The sequence below is a fragment of the Uloborus diversus genome, chromosome 10 (genome assembly GCF_026930045.1).
Source record: "Uloborus diversus isolate 005 chromosome 10, Udiv.v.3.1, whole genome shotgun sequence".
Taxonomy (NCBI): Eukaryota; Metazoa; Arthropoda; class Arachnida; order Araneae; family Uloboridae; genus Uloborus; species Uloborus diversus.
The window spans coordinates 131975715-131993366 of record NC_072740.1 but is presented as its reverse complement, the minus strand read 5'-3'; the positions used below and the strand labels follow the sequence as shown (position 1 = coordinate 131993366).

Sequence of the window (17652 nt, the reverse complement as noted above, 5' to 3'; positions counted from 1 at the left end):
TCAGTGGGTCTGTCCACGGTGACTGACGTTACAATTTGACTCAATTTTTAACTTATAAATTCAGCACTGTCTTGAAATTAAATTTTGTTGCTTCTGGAATTGATCTAAAATATCATGATAAGGTACATCACTGCCCCCACACTTGTTTTCAGACTTGAGGGGTTTTTTTTTGTATGAAATTAAGGGGAATAAAAAACGTGACTGATGTTACGCAGAAAAGACATTGAAAAAAAGTGACTTATACATAATTTAAAATTCCCTACAAACTAATAACGTAAAATCTAAACAGATTTCTTCCCCTTAAAATAGAGGTTTTAGACTTGATGAAAACATTTTGTTTTATCGAAAAAACTTGAAAACTGATAGTATAAAAATTATTTAACACCCGTGACTGATGATACAAAGATTTTGTGACTGATGTTACATTTACAATAAATTGCTGCAATTATTAATTATTTTTCCTTAAAAACTAAGAATTAACATATATTTTGTTTAAAATTGTATTTAAATTACAAGAAAAGTACATTTATAAAGTTTTAAGAGTTATATTTTTGATGTATTTCATAAATAAAAATTCCTCTTGCATTTACTACATCTAGTGCACAAAATATTTTATTCCATTCTCATGTGAATAATAAATTTCATCCAAATGGCTGGCTACTTTCAATGTTTTACTGCTTGAACCTTGACAGTTACTAAATACTCCTAGTTTTCAATTTCAATGCATTCAACTTCTCGTGATACAATTGTTTGTCATATTCTTCAAGAACCCGTTCTCCAGTTGAAGTCAACAACTTTGGAACATGTTTTGCTGGAAGAGATTCCCTCCTTTACTGTATAAAAAAATAATAATAATAAAAAATAAACAAAAATAAAAAATATAAAAAAAAACGTTGTTGCGCTAAACACCTGCTACAGCTTCTGAATTAAAAAGACTCGACTCAAATATAACTCTTTATAACATGACTGCAAGTTGGATTTTTATAGCTCTGAAGTTTGCATGAAGCTGTCACATTTAGAAATATTTCTCTATCGATGATGTAGCACTTTTATTCATATGTAATACATGAAGGACTAGGAGTATCTGTTTGTTAAATTTCATGCTGGAAATTTTTTTTACAGCTGCAGTTTTCTTTTGTGAAGATATAACAAAGAGCACTTTGAATGACTAGCAGATTTTACCAAGGTTTCATTATTTTAAAGAAGGATAATGCAGCTGCTAATTTAAGCCTGGGACTTCAATACTTTAAATTTGTTCTACTCTTGTTCTACTTCTTCACCTAATTTCTGTTTTTAATTTTATTCTGAACTAACTTTGGTAATCATGCTAGGTTTTTAAAAATTATTTATTTATTTTTTTTTTTTATCATCCGCTCTTTTTAGCTTCTACTTTGTTTTTTACTTTTTCTAATTTTCATGTTTTCCTTTCTTTCTTTCTATTTATCTCACCTCCTTTTTTGCCTTTCTGCAGCAGTCAATGCTATTTGTGCAATTTGTTTGAGATTTATTAACGAAAAGAGAAATGTGACTGATGTTATTGTGACTGATGTTACATATTTTAAATAAGTTTGAAATAGTTAAATTCAACTATTTCTAAATATTTAAGGGATTAATATTAAAGATATCATCATAAATGAAGAGAATATGACTTTTTATAACTTGGGTTTGTTTTTGTTTAAGTAATGCAAACTTTTATACAATTTGTGACTGATGTTACATTACTATGAAGCCTACATTAAAAACAATTGTTACTAGACAATTAGAACAGTTTAAAGTTTCTTTGTTGGTCTAATCTCTTCCTATGTCAACTAAATTTCAATAAAAAATAAGATTATAGACTTAACAATTAATTTTCTAAGCGAAAAAAAAGATTAACTTATAAAAAACGCGTATACACCGACACATGGACACTGAGCAGTGTTGTCAAAACTCACCTATAAAACTTACAAAAATTGTGTTTATAATTTTTTCGCATAGTTTTATAAAAATACTGTTTTTTTTTCCCTCATATAAGAAAAAAAAATACTGATACAATGAAGTTTATCTTTTACTGTGATGTCCCTAGTTTCATGGACATGTCCCAGTGCTGCTAAGGGTAAAAACAGAGCTCAGCCAGAAGCTTTACAAGTTCCAAAAAGTTCTGCCGTTTTCTGAAGAAAACAAACTTGTGCTGCTCCGAAGATACCAAAAACTTTTGAGACGGGCCGCAAGTGAGCGCTGGGGAGATATGACATTTCATTGATGAGCAGCTTTAAACCGTTCAACTAACTCATAACTCTATTAAAGATATGATTTGGTTTGTAAACACTCCATGCACCTTGACAAACGCTGAACGTTGAAAAATTTGAAGTTGGTATGTGGCGGAATTTGAACGAGTGGAAAAAAAAATTCTGGTTTTCGTGGATGAGGCCGTTAAAATGAACCAAAAAGTGTACCAGAGGGACATTTTAGAAGCTGTTGTACTTTTGTGAGTCAAAATGGACTCTGGTAATGTAGACTATCCGTTCTTTTTAGAAACTTCGCACCAGATTACTTTTTCAAAAAGACATTAGGAAAAGCCAAAAACTGCAAGGTGAATTTTTGTGATAATGTGTCTACTCGCTAGACCTCAATCACATGGATTACAGCGTGTGGCCTTTTCTAGAGTCTAGAATCTGCCCTAAATGACACAAAAGTTTGGACTCTCTAAATCAGTTTTTTTGGTGGAAACAGGATAGATTAAAGGTAATAGACTTGCGGCCAATGGCTGAACATTTCAAAAAGCGGTTGCGCTTCTGTATGACTAACAACGGCGGCCAGTTTGAAGACAATTAAATTTATTAAATACTTAAGGTCTACTCAAATGACTATTGGTTGTGTTTCATTAATTTATTTATTTTCAATAAAGTGGAATGAAATATTTACTTGGCCGGGTTTTTTTGCCGCACCCTGTAGATGTGCATTCAACTGCACTAGAGTCTGAAAAAAGGACACGGTGACTAGTATCATAAACATTCTGGAACAGTAAACTCCCGATTATCCGCGAGCAGATTATCCGCGGGTCGGGGTATCCGCGAGTCAATCAGGAACATGTATTTTCTCTGTAAAAAGCGAATACCAATGGCTGTTTTCTGTCGAAAATTTGTAAATTTGAACTCGGTTGTTATTCAAACATTTATTTTTTTTTTGCTTTATTCATCGTAAATAGGGGGAAAGTGGGGTAAAGCCGGGAAGTAGGGAGCAAACCGGGTACCCTCTTCTGACCTCTGTAAGCGCTGCAATCGCATGGACAAGAGAGGACCTACCTTCAATCTTGATGAAGAAGCAGCGGCCATTAAATTAGAACACTCGCTTCTTTCGTTCCTGTGAAAAAATTCAGTTTGAGTGTTTTTTGCTTAAAATTTTTGAACAAAACTATACCGATTATACTACGTTCCTGTTTCTGCAGCAGTAAAAGTATGTAACTCTCTTTGTTAAACATTTAATTACTTTATTTTTATCATTCTAAGTAATTTTCTGTAACGTTCTGTATAGTCATATGAGGGCATTTTTTATAAAAGCTGTACGTGCGGGGCAAAACCGGGTACTACCCCCATACACTGAGAGAAAGATGCAGCCCAAGGAAGACAAGAGAAAAGTAAAAACTCTCATTTTGACAGGCTCCCCATACAAGCTTCATCTTCAGGCAACTTTAGAAGAAAGGAAAAAAAAATAATGATGGGGAAAGAAAACCAAAAAAAGGACGGAGGGAAAAAAATCTGAAGGAAGGTAAACAAATTAAAGAAAAGACAACATTATAAAGATGCCAAAAAGGAAGAGAGAGAAAATAAGCGTCCAAAAAAAGAAAAACCGAAGGAGCAAATGAGGGATTAGTCTAGTGAAGAGGATGACAATACTGTCTGCATTTACGGCAATGAGCTTTACCCGGACTCCAAGTGTGGTGAGGGACGGACCCAATGCATCCAATGTCGTCGTTGGACCCATGTGAAAGCTACTCTGGGGCCGAAGAGGAAGATAACTATTTTACTTGCGACTTCTGTCAAAAGGTCTTATATTACAGCCAAAAATTAAAGTTAAAGACAATTAAATTTACTGACAACTCATCAATATGCGTCCTTTCATAGGGTCTGGTGGGGTAAAGTGGTCGTAAAATCGTAGGTTTTCAACTTAGGTGGATAATAAATACAATAAATTCTTTAAACGCTTCAAATTTTTTATTGTAATTTTATATTGCATTATTAAAGAACACGGTACAATGAATTTTAGGAAAAAGAATTACTGATTTAAGCAGTTTTATAACACTTTCATTTCCCTATGTATTTAGGACCAATTTACCCCATGGGATGGAGGGAAAGTGGTCATAGCATGGGGTAAAGTGGTCATAGTTAAAAACAGATGCAAAACCAGTATAAATAACACTAATATTGGTATATTTCAGTTATTTTTATAGTTACAAGTATATGCACAAGTCTATGTATGTATACACGAGTATATGCGTATTGTGTAAACATGAGTAAACGCATGAAATACACCGCCAGCTCAGTCATTTCCAGCCGAGGACTGCAGTTTCGTGCTTTTAGCACTCATCAGCCCGGCATAGGAAAGTGACTGAGCTCGAGATGGAAAACCTCTTAAGGAAGCCAAGAGTGCCAAACAAACTGGTAGCTAATATAGAATTAGCGCAGACCAGACGAGTGATCGAAGCAATGGTTCGGTTCAACTCGAGGATTGAAGGCAAGGCATGGTATATTCAGTAAATTACCGGCCCAATAGCCAGGGCTAAAGCAGAAATACATGAAACTCGTCTGGTCTGATCTAATTCTATATTAGCTACCAGTTTGTTTGGCACTCTTGGCTTCCTTAAGAGGTTTTCCATCTCCAGCTCAGTCACTTTCCTATGCCGGGCTGATGAGTGCTAATAAGCACGAAACTGCAGTCCTCGGCTGGAAATGACTGAGCTGGCGGTGTATTTCATGTATTTCTGCTTTAGCCCTGGCTATTGAACCGGTAATTTGCTGAATATGAGTAAACACGTTCATATTGTGAGGCTCTGAGAAATTAAGCTCCGACTCTGACAATGTTTACCTCTGTTTCGGAAAATATGGAGGGATAATTAGCGCTAAGTTCAGTTGAGAAACTTTCTTAGTAGTTTTTCAAAAATATTCCAACTAAAATCCGAGCCAATAACACGTCTATTTTTCACTAAACTCCCCAGAAACAGGTAAACATAGTCAAGGTCACAGCTCAACTAACCAGAGCTGCACTATATATGAGTGGATACATGTATACATCAGATGCATGTATGCACTTGCACACACCTATACTCAAGTATATACGCATACGCACGAGTATATAAGCATGAATACGTGATTACCTACAGGAGTGTATACGTGTCTACCCGAGTATATACGTGTAACGTGCATATACGAGTATATACGCGTATAAACGAACATCATATGCGCGTATGCACTTGTATATCGGGTATACACATGCATACCTAAGTAAATACGTGTATAGTAGACGTATATACTCAAATATAAATGTACATTTATACGTATACTAGTATACATCAGTTAATTCGTGGATACATCCAGTGCGTCTTTGTACGTGTCTACTCACGTGTATATATATAGAAGCACGAGTACATACGTATGTATACGTGTAAACACGATTATATACCTGTATAGACGCATATACGTACATGTACGCACATACACCGTACCATGTAGAATACCGTATCTCATGGTGAGCAAGGTTCAAATATTAAGGGGTAAACTCCCAGCTGGGCTGACGCCCAGCACGGAGACCTTCCCCGGCGCAATAAGCACCAAGACCGTCCGTAGCAACCAGACGACTATCGACCGTCGCACCCAGCTGTGCGTACCCCTCGGACAGTGGAACCTAAGGCTTACAGCTAAGTGGTGGGATGTGTGCGGAGAAAAGTACATGTATGTATGCAGGAGTATATACCCTTACATACATCTATGCCTAGAGAGTGAATCCAAGCTCTTTGGCAATAATCTAAGGGGTTTGAGAGGAGAGGGTAAGAAGCAAAGAATCATAAGAAACTTATGTTCGCTGACGCGCTACATGCACACAAAGCCTGAAACTGATGGATGCAAAACAAGTCACGAATTTGTTGCACAACGATGATTTTACCCAACATTTTACTTTTTAAGCAACATTTAGAGCAGATGTTAACGTCCTGTAGTAGCTCTAATACACTCATCGCAACCAAGGCGCAGCGACTGATGAAAGTTTTTCCAAAGTCTCGTTTTTGCAACAGAGAGGGACTTGTGATTGCGAGGCATTTAAAAAAACAGCTGGAGACTGCGAATTTCATCAATCGCTTTAAAACTTTATTAAGACCTAAAATGTTGTGTAAAATTGTCTTTGTGTAATAAATTTCCGACCTGTTTTGCATCCATCAGTTTGTGGCTTTACGTGCATGTAGCGCGTCAGCATTGGGTTTGTGAAAATATGTTCCTCATGGTTCTTACTTCTTATCCTCCCCTCTAACACATTTTAATAAGTTGCTTAAGAGTTTAAACTCACCCTGTATACTTTTATATCATATGTTTGTATGTAAGTGTTTACTCGAGTACGTACGCGTATATATGTGTCTACCTCAGTATATAAGTGTTCGTATCTATACGAGTATAAGCGAGCATATACGTGTATAGTCGAATATATATCTGCAAAGATAAAAAATACTTGCAGATACCCATATACGAATTTATTGGCGCATTTATGTGAATACGTCTATATACGTGCCTACACGAGTATATATGCGTATGCATACGCATATACTTATATATTTAGCCCCTTATTAAGTAAAATCAATATTTAATTTATATCTGCCTTATACTTAAGGATTAAGTGATATTGGAAGAACAATATTCGTTTAAGCCTAATATTATGACCACTTTACCCCACATCTTACTTAAACTGCTCTAAAAAATTATCTAAAATAGTTTCAGATAACTGCTAATGGGTAAGCATTCTTGACACATGTTGGAAGCTTCCTGTGCAGTCAATCTGTTCATAATTCCAACAAACAAAATTTCCTAAGGAAGTTAAAAGAGGTGGTTAGATTTTTAAATTTTTCATATTCACACAAATAATTTTCTTTTTACCAAATAAAGTTTTTCCAGTTGTAAAATTTTGTATTAAAAATGTAGTTTCTTACTTTCCTACTCTAAAATAAAATTTTTACATTCATTCGAACATTTATTTCTTAGCTATAGCCATTTATTTGACGTATGACCACGTAACCCCATTGACCACTTTTCCCCACCAGACCCTACTTATTCTGTTATGTTATGACAATAGTTAACATATGTCACTAAATAAAATTTGAATTTTGTGGAAAATTTTAAAATTTTTATTTTTCCATAGCAATAACATGTTTACCCGGTTTTACCCCACTTGTGGAGCAAAACAGGGTAAAATGACTTTTTTTTTAGAAAAAAATTAATAAAATTAAAAAAAAAAAAAAAACACTTATGTTTTTGAAATTGTGGTTACATTAATAGATAAGTAATGCATACTTTTGCAAAATTGTGTTCCTTCATGCTAGAAAATGATTTCTGGAAGCCTGCAAAACTTAGGGTCCCGGTTTTACTCCACTTTCCTCTACATTAGTTCTTTATTGATGTTAAGTTCTGTAAAGCCAAAATACAAATATTTTTACTGTACTGTATAGAGTTTCATTGTTTGAAAACAAATATTATGCATCAATACAGCTAATATTTTAAAGAAGGACAATTTTTACCTTATTTGTACCTCATTTTAGCCTTTAGAGGTTTATCCGAGATTTTGTTATCCGCGGCACTTGGACCACCCAATTCTGTGGGAGTTTACTGTAATTAACTTTTTAAAAGGCAAGTAAAAGCGTACGCCTTTTGTTCATCCCCCTTTTCGTCTCGTTGAAGAGCCAAGACTTAATAAAAACTTAACCAAGTAGATTATCTTTAGTAGGTATCCCTATTTACTGAAAAGTGGCTTTCTTATACTTGTTAAAGATATAAAAAAACAATAGCAAAGAGTTCAAATAAATGCTATCAGTTTGAATTGCCACTATTTATTAAGATATTTTCCTCGCTATTCTAATCCTTTCCTATTTTCAGTAAACTTAAGGAGCAGCGATCTAAAACATTAGTTAAATATTAATACAATATTAATGCGATTTGTTGGCTTGCGTTAAAGTGCAAATTTTCTCTGTAGTGTCCTCGAAAAAATATCTATGCTCGTAGTGCTCCCCAAAAGCGTTCAAACCCGAATGCCATGTTTTGCCTATTCTTATTTTCCGAGTATATATATATATATATAAATGACCAAAAGTATTGAGACACTTTCAAAAATTCACATTTTTACGGATTTTTCAAGAAATAAAAGATCAATTACTCTGTAATTTTTTCACATAAAAGGCATATTCCAGACGCAATTTTCCAACCAAAATTAAGTCTTCTATTCCTTTAGGGGACAAACAACAAATTGAGAAAAAAAAAATGTTTTTGATCATTTTTTATAGTAAATAGCTATGAATAAACTATAAATTTCAGAAATAAGTTAAAAACCTATCTAGATATTATTTTTATATTTTCGTGAAAGTATCTTTTATATCCACGGAGATATAAGCATTTCTTTAAAAAATGCTCATTTTTTTTAAAGGTTTTCGGCTCATATCACGTAGAGTTTTCCGTCAAACGTTACTAAACTTTCAGAATATTTGACAGCATATTAGAGAAACATAATAATAAAATTTGAAGATAAAATATGGAAAATTTAATGAAATATGAACGTTTAAAGTAATTACTTTGTCACTGCGCACACGCGAAAAATAGCAATTTATAACCTTCATAATCGGAAGCCCAGATATATCCTACATCTCATAGTAAAATTTTACGTTGATATCTTTAAAATCTAAAAAGTTATCAGCGATCAAACGAGCCGAACTTCAATAATTCTTGGCCAGACGAGGAATTGTGAGGGATCGTTCGCAAATAATCCGTTCTTATTATGAATCACTATGGAAGGATAGCAGGAAAGTGTTGCCAGTTAGCGAACGACCCCTTACCATTTGTCGCCTATACAATAAATATAGAAATTCGGCTCATTAGATCGCTGATAATTTTTAAATTTTAAAGATATTGAGGTGGAATGTTTTTCAATGAGTTGTAGGATATATCTGAGTTTTGGATTATCAACGTGATAAATTGCTATCTTTCACGTTTGCGCAGTGAAAAATTAATTGCTTTAAACGTTCATATTTCATTAAATTTTCAATATTTTAACTTCAAATTTTATTGTTATGTTTCTCTAATATGCTGTCAAATATTCTGAAACTATAGTAACGTTTGACGGAAAACTGCGTGATATGAGCCGAAAACCTTCAAAAAAAAATTGCGTTTTTGAAAGAAATGCTTATATCTCAGTGGGTATAAAAGATACTTTCACGAAAATATAAAAATAAACTTTAGATAGGTTTTTAACTTATTTCTGAAAATTATGGCTTATTCCCAGCTATTTGATATGAAAAATGATCATTTTTTTTTTGTTTCCTCAATTTGTTGCTAGTCCCCTAAATGAATAGCAGACTTAATTGTTATTGGAAAACGAGAGCTAGAGTGTACTTTTTATGTGAAAAAAAAATCACAGAGCAATTGGTCTTTTATTTCTCGAGAAATCCGTAAAAATGTGAATTTTTGAAAGTGTCCCACTTTGGTCATATATATATATATATATATATATATATATATATATATATATATATATATATATATATATATATATATATATATATTCAACAGTTTACTCTCTAAATAACACCAACAGTGGCCAAATGTCCGCCAAATTATAACACCACTTGAGTTTACATCGAAATTAACAATGATTTCCCCACAAAAAGGTGCAAAAGACCCCTTTAGAAACACTCGAATGCAACCAATAGGGTAGGTGCACAACTAGACCACACTAGGAGTCTACGTACCAAATTTCAAATTTCAAGGACTTACCGTTCTTGAGTTATGCTACTTACATACGCACATACATACGTCACGAGAAAATTCGTTGTAATTAACTCGGGAATCATCATTATGGATATTTCGCGTGTCTATACGTTCTTAGGCACTTATCGACGAGTGGTCGAGTCGAAAAAAAACTCAATATTCATTCGAGGGTGAGTAAATGGAAATGAAGGTCGATTTTTGAGTGAAATTTTTTTCACGAATACTTCCTTTTTTGTAAAAGGAAGTAAAACTTTGGGAAAATTGTGTATCCCTACAATAATTATGTGCTGCCCTAGGTAGACTCGCCTCACATAGTGTAAATTAATGAATGGCATCTATGAAGCTGTTCTTTAAAATAAATGCAATATCAAAACTGAGGAAAATATAAAAACCATTGTTGAAAGATCAATCAAAGAGAAAATAGTGTCCGATTGCCTCACTGAACAAAAATAAATAAATAAATAAATAAATGTTTATAATAATTTTAATTTAGTGTTTCGTTTTGTAATAAGCTTAAGTTTTTTTTATTTTTTATTTATTTATTTTTTTTTTAATTTTTATTCACTATTTTAAGTACACTATACGTTAAATAATGTTCTTTTCTATGATTTTCAAAGTAAATTAACATTTATTTTTAAAATATAAATTGGCTGTTTCTTAACTGACAGACAGCATATATCTAATTTGATGAATGTAGCCCACAAGTCTATCCGTAATAAAAACTTGACCCTTTATTAAGATAAGGTTAAATACTACTGCTATTATAGATCAATACATTGTTCGTTAGTCTCATCCAATATTACAGCTGTTATTTCAAGTTCATTTTTAAAAAGCATCTTTCCCACGTAATTTCCGACATTCATTAATTTCTTTGATGGATAAACTTTTCATTAAAGTTTAAGGCTCGCATTTTTTGCCGTTAAAATAAGTGTTCCATTTCTTACTGAATAATATCTTTAAAACCATTGCAACAAATAATTTGAATTATATATTTTTTAAGCAAATTTTCTAACCAGTTTGTAATTTTTTAAATCAAATTTTACTATATTTTTCTTCTGTGATTTTTCTTTTGATTACGTCAAAACCTTAATAATAATAAATAAAAAAAAAACATACAAAAAGCTTCCTACATTATGTTTACACTACATTTTGATATTTTTGCCCACGAAACTATTCCTACTTAATATTTCCGCTTTTGAATTAGTACTTTAAGGTAAATCATTCTGCAGTGAGGTGAAAGTAAATATTTTTTTCTAATGATCAAAAATGTGTTCGTTGTTAAAAAAATATTTTATTGACTGATTTACGCAAAGCAATAACTGCTATGATGTTAAAAAAAATATTATACTTCGTAACAACTGGATCCAAAATAGAGGATCCATTATAGGGGTTTTTGTTTTAAAATACAGGGAGAAAGCAAAATAAAATTATTGCTGTACTTTTCTTTTTTACATCATCAGTTGCATATCAAATAATATTATAGCTAATATTAAACAATGATATACAGATATTATACTTTGACATAAATAAACATATTTCATAAATCTTATGCATTTTCAGAAGGATGGATTAATAATTTTTAAAACTCTTTTAGGTTCCATGAGTAACATAGATGAAGGATCATACCGCTGTCCAGATGGATCATCTCCAATCATTAGACATAAAAAAATATCTGGGGTGTTAGGAGCAGCATCCAGTGTCACTTCTATACAAGTGGCTAACCTTTTACGACTTTTCAAAATACCACAGGTAAATAGCAAATATTTCATTAATGAAACGAAATGTGATATCGTTTATTTACAATTACTAAGCAAATATTATATTAACTCAACATATCATTTTAAACATATCGTCGCCTCAAAGCAACAGTAAGATATCTAATCCCCGAAATAACACTAAGATATCTTACTGTTGTGTTGAGGCGACGATATGCACTTTTGTCATTTAAACATTATTTTAACTAAATGCAAGTTCTGATATTATTAAGGTGAGTTGTACACTTCCGTTCTCCTGAGCACCGGCCCTTAGTGATCTATTTCAAAGGCTTCACCCCCTACCTGCCTCTTGAGGCAGTTTAAATTTGAGACAAAATTTTAATTGACGTTTTTAAGACGTAAATTAGATTCCTTCAAATATCAATGAAAATATCATCACATCAAAAAATGTCCATCACTTACTCCACTTTCACTTGAACCAGGCATTTATTGGCATGCGTTGACTCAATCCCCTTTCGTTCGAAGCAGAGCAAGGAATTATTGGAAACGTATCAGCAAAGGTGAAACGTTTCCGTCGCTGAGGCGGGAGAAAATATGACCCAAAATCTAAGTTTTAATTAATATTTCTGCTTGTTAAAGTCATGTATACAACAGGTTACAATACGTTTATTAGGTTCTCGGGAAAATTACAAATGTTCTTTTTCCTAGGATGAACCTCAAATCACTACCGTTCTGAAAGAGAAGTTAGAAAGACATAGATAAATAGACAGATTGGATTGTCAGATTTTAATATCGTTGACTCAGAGCAACACTAAGATATTTAATCCCGGAATTAACACTAAGATATCTAACTGTTGCTCTTAGGCGACGATATAGTAGATTAGTTCAAGTAGTGTTTATACAGCATGAGTGATCGTGCGAATTGGTGTTTTTCTTTTCTGAACTCCTATTTTTTGACAGGTGTCTAAAATGCTTTTTTTTTCTTTTCCACGTTCTTATGGTTAGTTTAAAAAAAAATTAACTGTGGTATCCGGGAAGCAGAGATCCTGATTATCAGTTAGAAGCACGCTCAGTCACGCAATCCTTTCTGGTGCTGGTCATAGTGTCCATATTTCTTTAGTGGTGTTGATGTAATTAAGAGAACCCATTTTACTACTTAAATACCGCTTCTTAACCTGACAAATGTTTTGAGGTAAGAGAGATCGTTTTAACCACAGAACTCAAACCAGCGAGGTAGAAATTTACCACTGGAAAATACTAAAAGGATTAGTTGATCCAAGTCCCTGTGCAAAAACAGGGCTCAAGACGCACTTGAAATTTTAAGAAATAAGTAAACGGCTCAGGTGCAGGAGTGGGAAGACCAAAGGCATTTAATAAAAGAAAATGTGACTCGCAAACCGTTACGACTCATGATCACACTTAAGTTTTCTGCGACTCTCAGCTGTTGTCAGCGACGGTGATATCATACTAAATATCAATGAAAGAGATAAACTTGAAACGGTGTAATTTGCCTCTTTTGTGATGAAATTTTCTTTCCGTGTACTCTGAGAACTGTGGGTTAAATGGGTTGAATTTGAATTTTCCTCTCTCTCTCTCTCTCTCTCTCTCCCCCCCCATTTTCTATGGTTTTTTGCATAGCTCTTGAACATACAGGGTGTTCCAAAGAATGTATGTCCTCTTTGAATAACTAAAACACAAACATTTTTTTATGGATTATAGCAAGCTTTGTGCTGTAAGCATTTTACTTGACGTGCCCCCTCAGAAAAGTAATCATTGGGGTCAAATCCAGTGATCGTAGAAAGTTGTGTGGGAGATGAACGTCCTGTGTCATTTTATGGTACCCCTCACACAATTCAATTCTCCGGTCATGCCCATCTTCAAGAGTTTACAAATCTAAGAATACAACGCTTTCATCGGGAACGATTTAAAATGCGTTAGACGCTCAACTGTCTCACGAGTCGATTGCCGAACAGGATTTCTAGGAGATTGAAGTAGCATTTCAGTGTATTTTCTTTCTTGTTTGAGGCTGTGAAAGATTTTTAAATCGTCCAAAACTAATCTGATTGACATTCCTTAGAGTTTCTTCTCTTTTAAACGTATTCCTCAAACAACTAATCGCGAGTTTAGTTGGTATATCGCATTGAAACTCCTTTCTAACCTTTTTTTTAATACTACTTTCATGTTCTCAGTTTTCCAGTGGCAGTTAAAATATAATTTTGTTTACTAAAAATTAAGTCTGACTTCATCCATTATTTTAATTTATCACACTTCAAAAAACGGGCAAAAAGTGTGACCGTTGCAAACATTCTTTTTACACTTTATTGATACACCATGTATTTTTTCGATTTAAAATAGTTGATATTGATGATTTTTTCTCAATTTTTCATTTACTTGATTTGTATAGTTTTTAATTCAACTAAAAACTCTATTAATCATGAAAAAGAAAAAAAAAACAAGTCAGGAAGCGGGAAGAATCGGCTCATATTTAACCTTTCCATCTAATAAAAGAATGTGCTATCTACAACACCTCAATATCAAATCCAGTAAAACTTTGCGGGGTGCAGTAAAGTTTCTCAAGCATAGCTATCAATTTTAAAATTATGTTGTTTGAACAAAATTAATTTTTCGTAACGTTTAAAATTTTCCAAAGAGCTTGTAATTGCGTCACTTTTGAAACGAAGTCAGATACATTTAATGTTACAGGAATGTGACATAAAAGGGTGGTTTAAGCACAAATTGATAAGAAGTTTCAGCAAACAGTTCTTTGAAAAAATAACGGTTGAGCCGTTCTCATCGGTCTGTTCTAAGATGAGGCTTTAGGAGATAAAAGTTCTGCTTTTTGAAATTTTCTGGAAATATGTCCTCTGTTTATGCTGTCTATTAACTTAATGTATAGTTCAGTAAAAATAACTGTCATTATTTTCAATGTATCAAATTTTAAATAGAAAAACTGAGACATGTTTATAAAAAATTTTGATTTTGAACTCGCTCACGTCTGTTTGATTTTTGAAATTTTTTTAGAATTTCTTTACTTTTATTAATTAATGCATTCATTTTTTATTATTATTTTTACTTAGGTCAGTTTTTTCTCTACAAGCCCAGAACTCAGCAATAAGAACAGATTTGAGTACTTCTTACGCACAGTGCCATCTGATACAAATCAAGCTGACGCAATGGTACAGATAATCCAGCGCTTAAATTGGACTTATATATCTATATTATATGAAGAGTCGACGTACGGAATCCAGGCAAGTAATTCTTTTAAAGGAGCTTTTTCTAACTTCAACATAGTAAATGTTTAATTGCTCTGTGAAACAAGTTAATTAATAAGTAAATGCAGAGCTTCTTAAGTTTCATGCTTAGTTAATTTATCAATATAGGTAAATCTATCTTTCTTTTCCCCTCATGCATCTAATGGGCCATTCTTCACTGTAAACCCTATGAAACCAAATTTTTAAAAAAGAGATATGTATTTTTTTATTTATGTAGCATTAAAGTATGTTAGTTGAACCTCAGAAAATAAGATAAAATCATTGTTTTAACAGAAATTTTAAACATAGAATCAATTCTGGAAAGTCAACATTATGATTTTTAAGTTTTCCCATTACGATCAACATACTTTGCATGTTGTTGGCTTAAAGTAAAAATATTATATAATTTTAATTTTTTACTTTTAAATGTGTCTACATTATGTCTCTTTTCATGAATGAAAGAAACAAAATAAATATTGATACAACATTTTTCAAAAAAAGGGGACTTTTTTGAACAAAAATTTTATGTTTCCAGAGTAACACAAAAACATGATCTTTTTTGTTTTTTAAACTTTATTTTCACAAACAATAGAAACTGCTTTGACCATACTTTTATTTTCCTACTTAAAGTCATTCCTAAAAGGTTTTTTAATGAATGTTTAATATTAAAAGAAATATGAGCATTTGTTTTCATGTCCCCTGCATAACGCGAATTTCTCTAAAGATCCAGAAAGTCAAAATTCTACAATCATTTATAACTGCAAGTGGATGAATTTTTTTCAACAACTTCAGTTATGTTGCAGAATAGTACTTAATCATCTCGTGTAGGTGATTTTAAAAAAAATCTTACTTTTCTATGGCAGAAACCTCTATATTGTAACCCAAAACGTCGTAACTTCTTCAGCATACATAACAAACTCTTGTCATACTTCACCATTACCCAATTTTTGCAGGAACATTTCTAGTGCTCGTGTCAATATTTTTGTTAACTAGTGTAACATAATTTAAATAATAATAAAAATAATAACAAAAAATTATTTTCCAAATCATTAATCTGTTTTTTTTTTCCTGAAGCATTTCTGGTTACTTTGCATAAATTAGATTTCACCTTTTTTAAATAACGTGAAAATTTTTGAAAACATTAATTTAAAAAGAAAACTTAAAAAAAAAACCAGCATGTTTTTGTTAAATCCCTACATATTTTTTTTCCCACGGTTTACATTATTATTTCTCAACATATGAGATGTGTTTCCTTCACTTAGGAACCTAAGTTTTCACAACCTGTAACTTGTTTTGTCATTGCTATATTAATAGAACAAAGATATTAACTAATTCATATAGCAAGTTACAAGAGATTGACTTTGGACGTCCCGCACGTGACGCATGCAATTAAATTAAACGTCAAAAAACACAATTATATATTTAATAAAAATATAACTGTGTCAGTAGTATCTTTGAATCAAATGTAAAGGTTGAAAAATGTGCTTACTTCTGTATAACTAAAATATTGAGATTTATTTCAAAATATTAGTTAAATGTTTGCCTCTGATTTTAACCGCATGTGACGGTGGAATGGCCGTATTTGGTTTAACACTATAGCCTTCATTTATTGTAAAAAAAAGTGTTTCTATAGTTTTCCAATTGTCTAATATTTGAATTTGTTATCTATTTGGTTGGTGAATATAGCATTCGACCGAACCGAATATTCAGCTTATCTATCGAATAGGCAGTATACCGAAATCCAACCAATTGATCGGTGCATACCTGGTTTTGAGAATAGCCACGAAAAGAGATTCCATCCAAAAAAAATTGAATTATTTTTTAATGATTTACTTGAAGAAAGATGTTTACATAAAAACGCATTTGTATTGATCTTCTGGTGTTAGATGCATAAGCAACACATTTTCTGGTCGTAGCATGCAAAACTTTTAAAAGCTGATAAAACAGTTTGGATTTTCATCTTTAAATTAGAATATGCTTCTTTCAGATGTAACAATTTTACTTATTTCATTTTTTGACCACTTTTACAAATAGTGATCTCAATCTCATCTTTCGTCTCTGATGTTGTAAATACAACATCTGGGTAGAAAAATACTGGAGCGGAGCACTTGATTCTGAGACTCTTGATAACTGACTATATTACACTAGTAGTTTATAAATGTTTAACCCCAACTTTTTTGCAATAGCCGAAACCGCAGCCTTTTTTTTGTTTTGTTTGCAAATGTAGGTAAATATTTCAATGATTTTTTTTAGTATAAAGTAACGTATCATCCTAATGGTTAAATTATAATAATTTAAAAAATATAAATTAATTATGTAAAATACTTTTAATGTAACTTTTACTTAAAATGGGATATATTATTGCTAATATTAGTTTTTATTTCATTAGAAACATAACTACCATTTTAACTTTTGAATTCTTATAGCTGAGATAGAGTAATATTCAGACATGTCCCGTGCATAACACAAATTAAATGAATCTGCAATTTTTCTAATTGATTTATTTGATTAAAATGTAGCATAATTGGACCAAAGTACTATTTAGCTACTAGGAAAAAAAAATACAATTGTTAGATAGAAGTTCTAAACTCACAGAGTTCATGAGATATAGAAGTAAGAGTGATTTTTTTTTCTTTCTGAGTCCCGTGCATAACGAGCATATTAAATTCTTTTTTACATACTTAAACTAAAATTAAT

At 32.2% G+C, this 17652-nt stretch overlaps 1 protein-coding gene across 1 annotated transcript in view; it reads left to right on the top strand.

Moving 5' to 3' along the window:
• The window catches only part of LOC129231182 (metabotropic glutamate receptor 6-like), a 106600-nt gene that overhangs the window by 9974 nt on the left and 78974 nt on the right, over positions 1-17652 (top strand). The window contains exons 3-4 of the mRNA XM_054865429.1: positions 11550-11738; positions 14782-14952. Of these exons, the coding sequence (XP_054721404.1) occupies positions 11550-11738; positions 14782-14952 (360 nt within the window). The remainder of the gene's footprint in view (positions 1-11549; positions 11739-14781; positions 14953-17652) is intronic.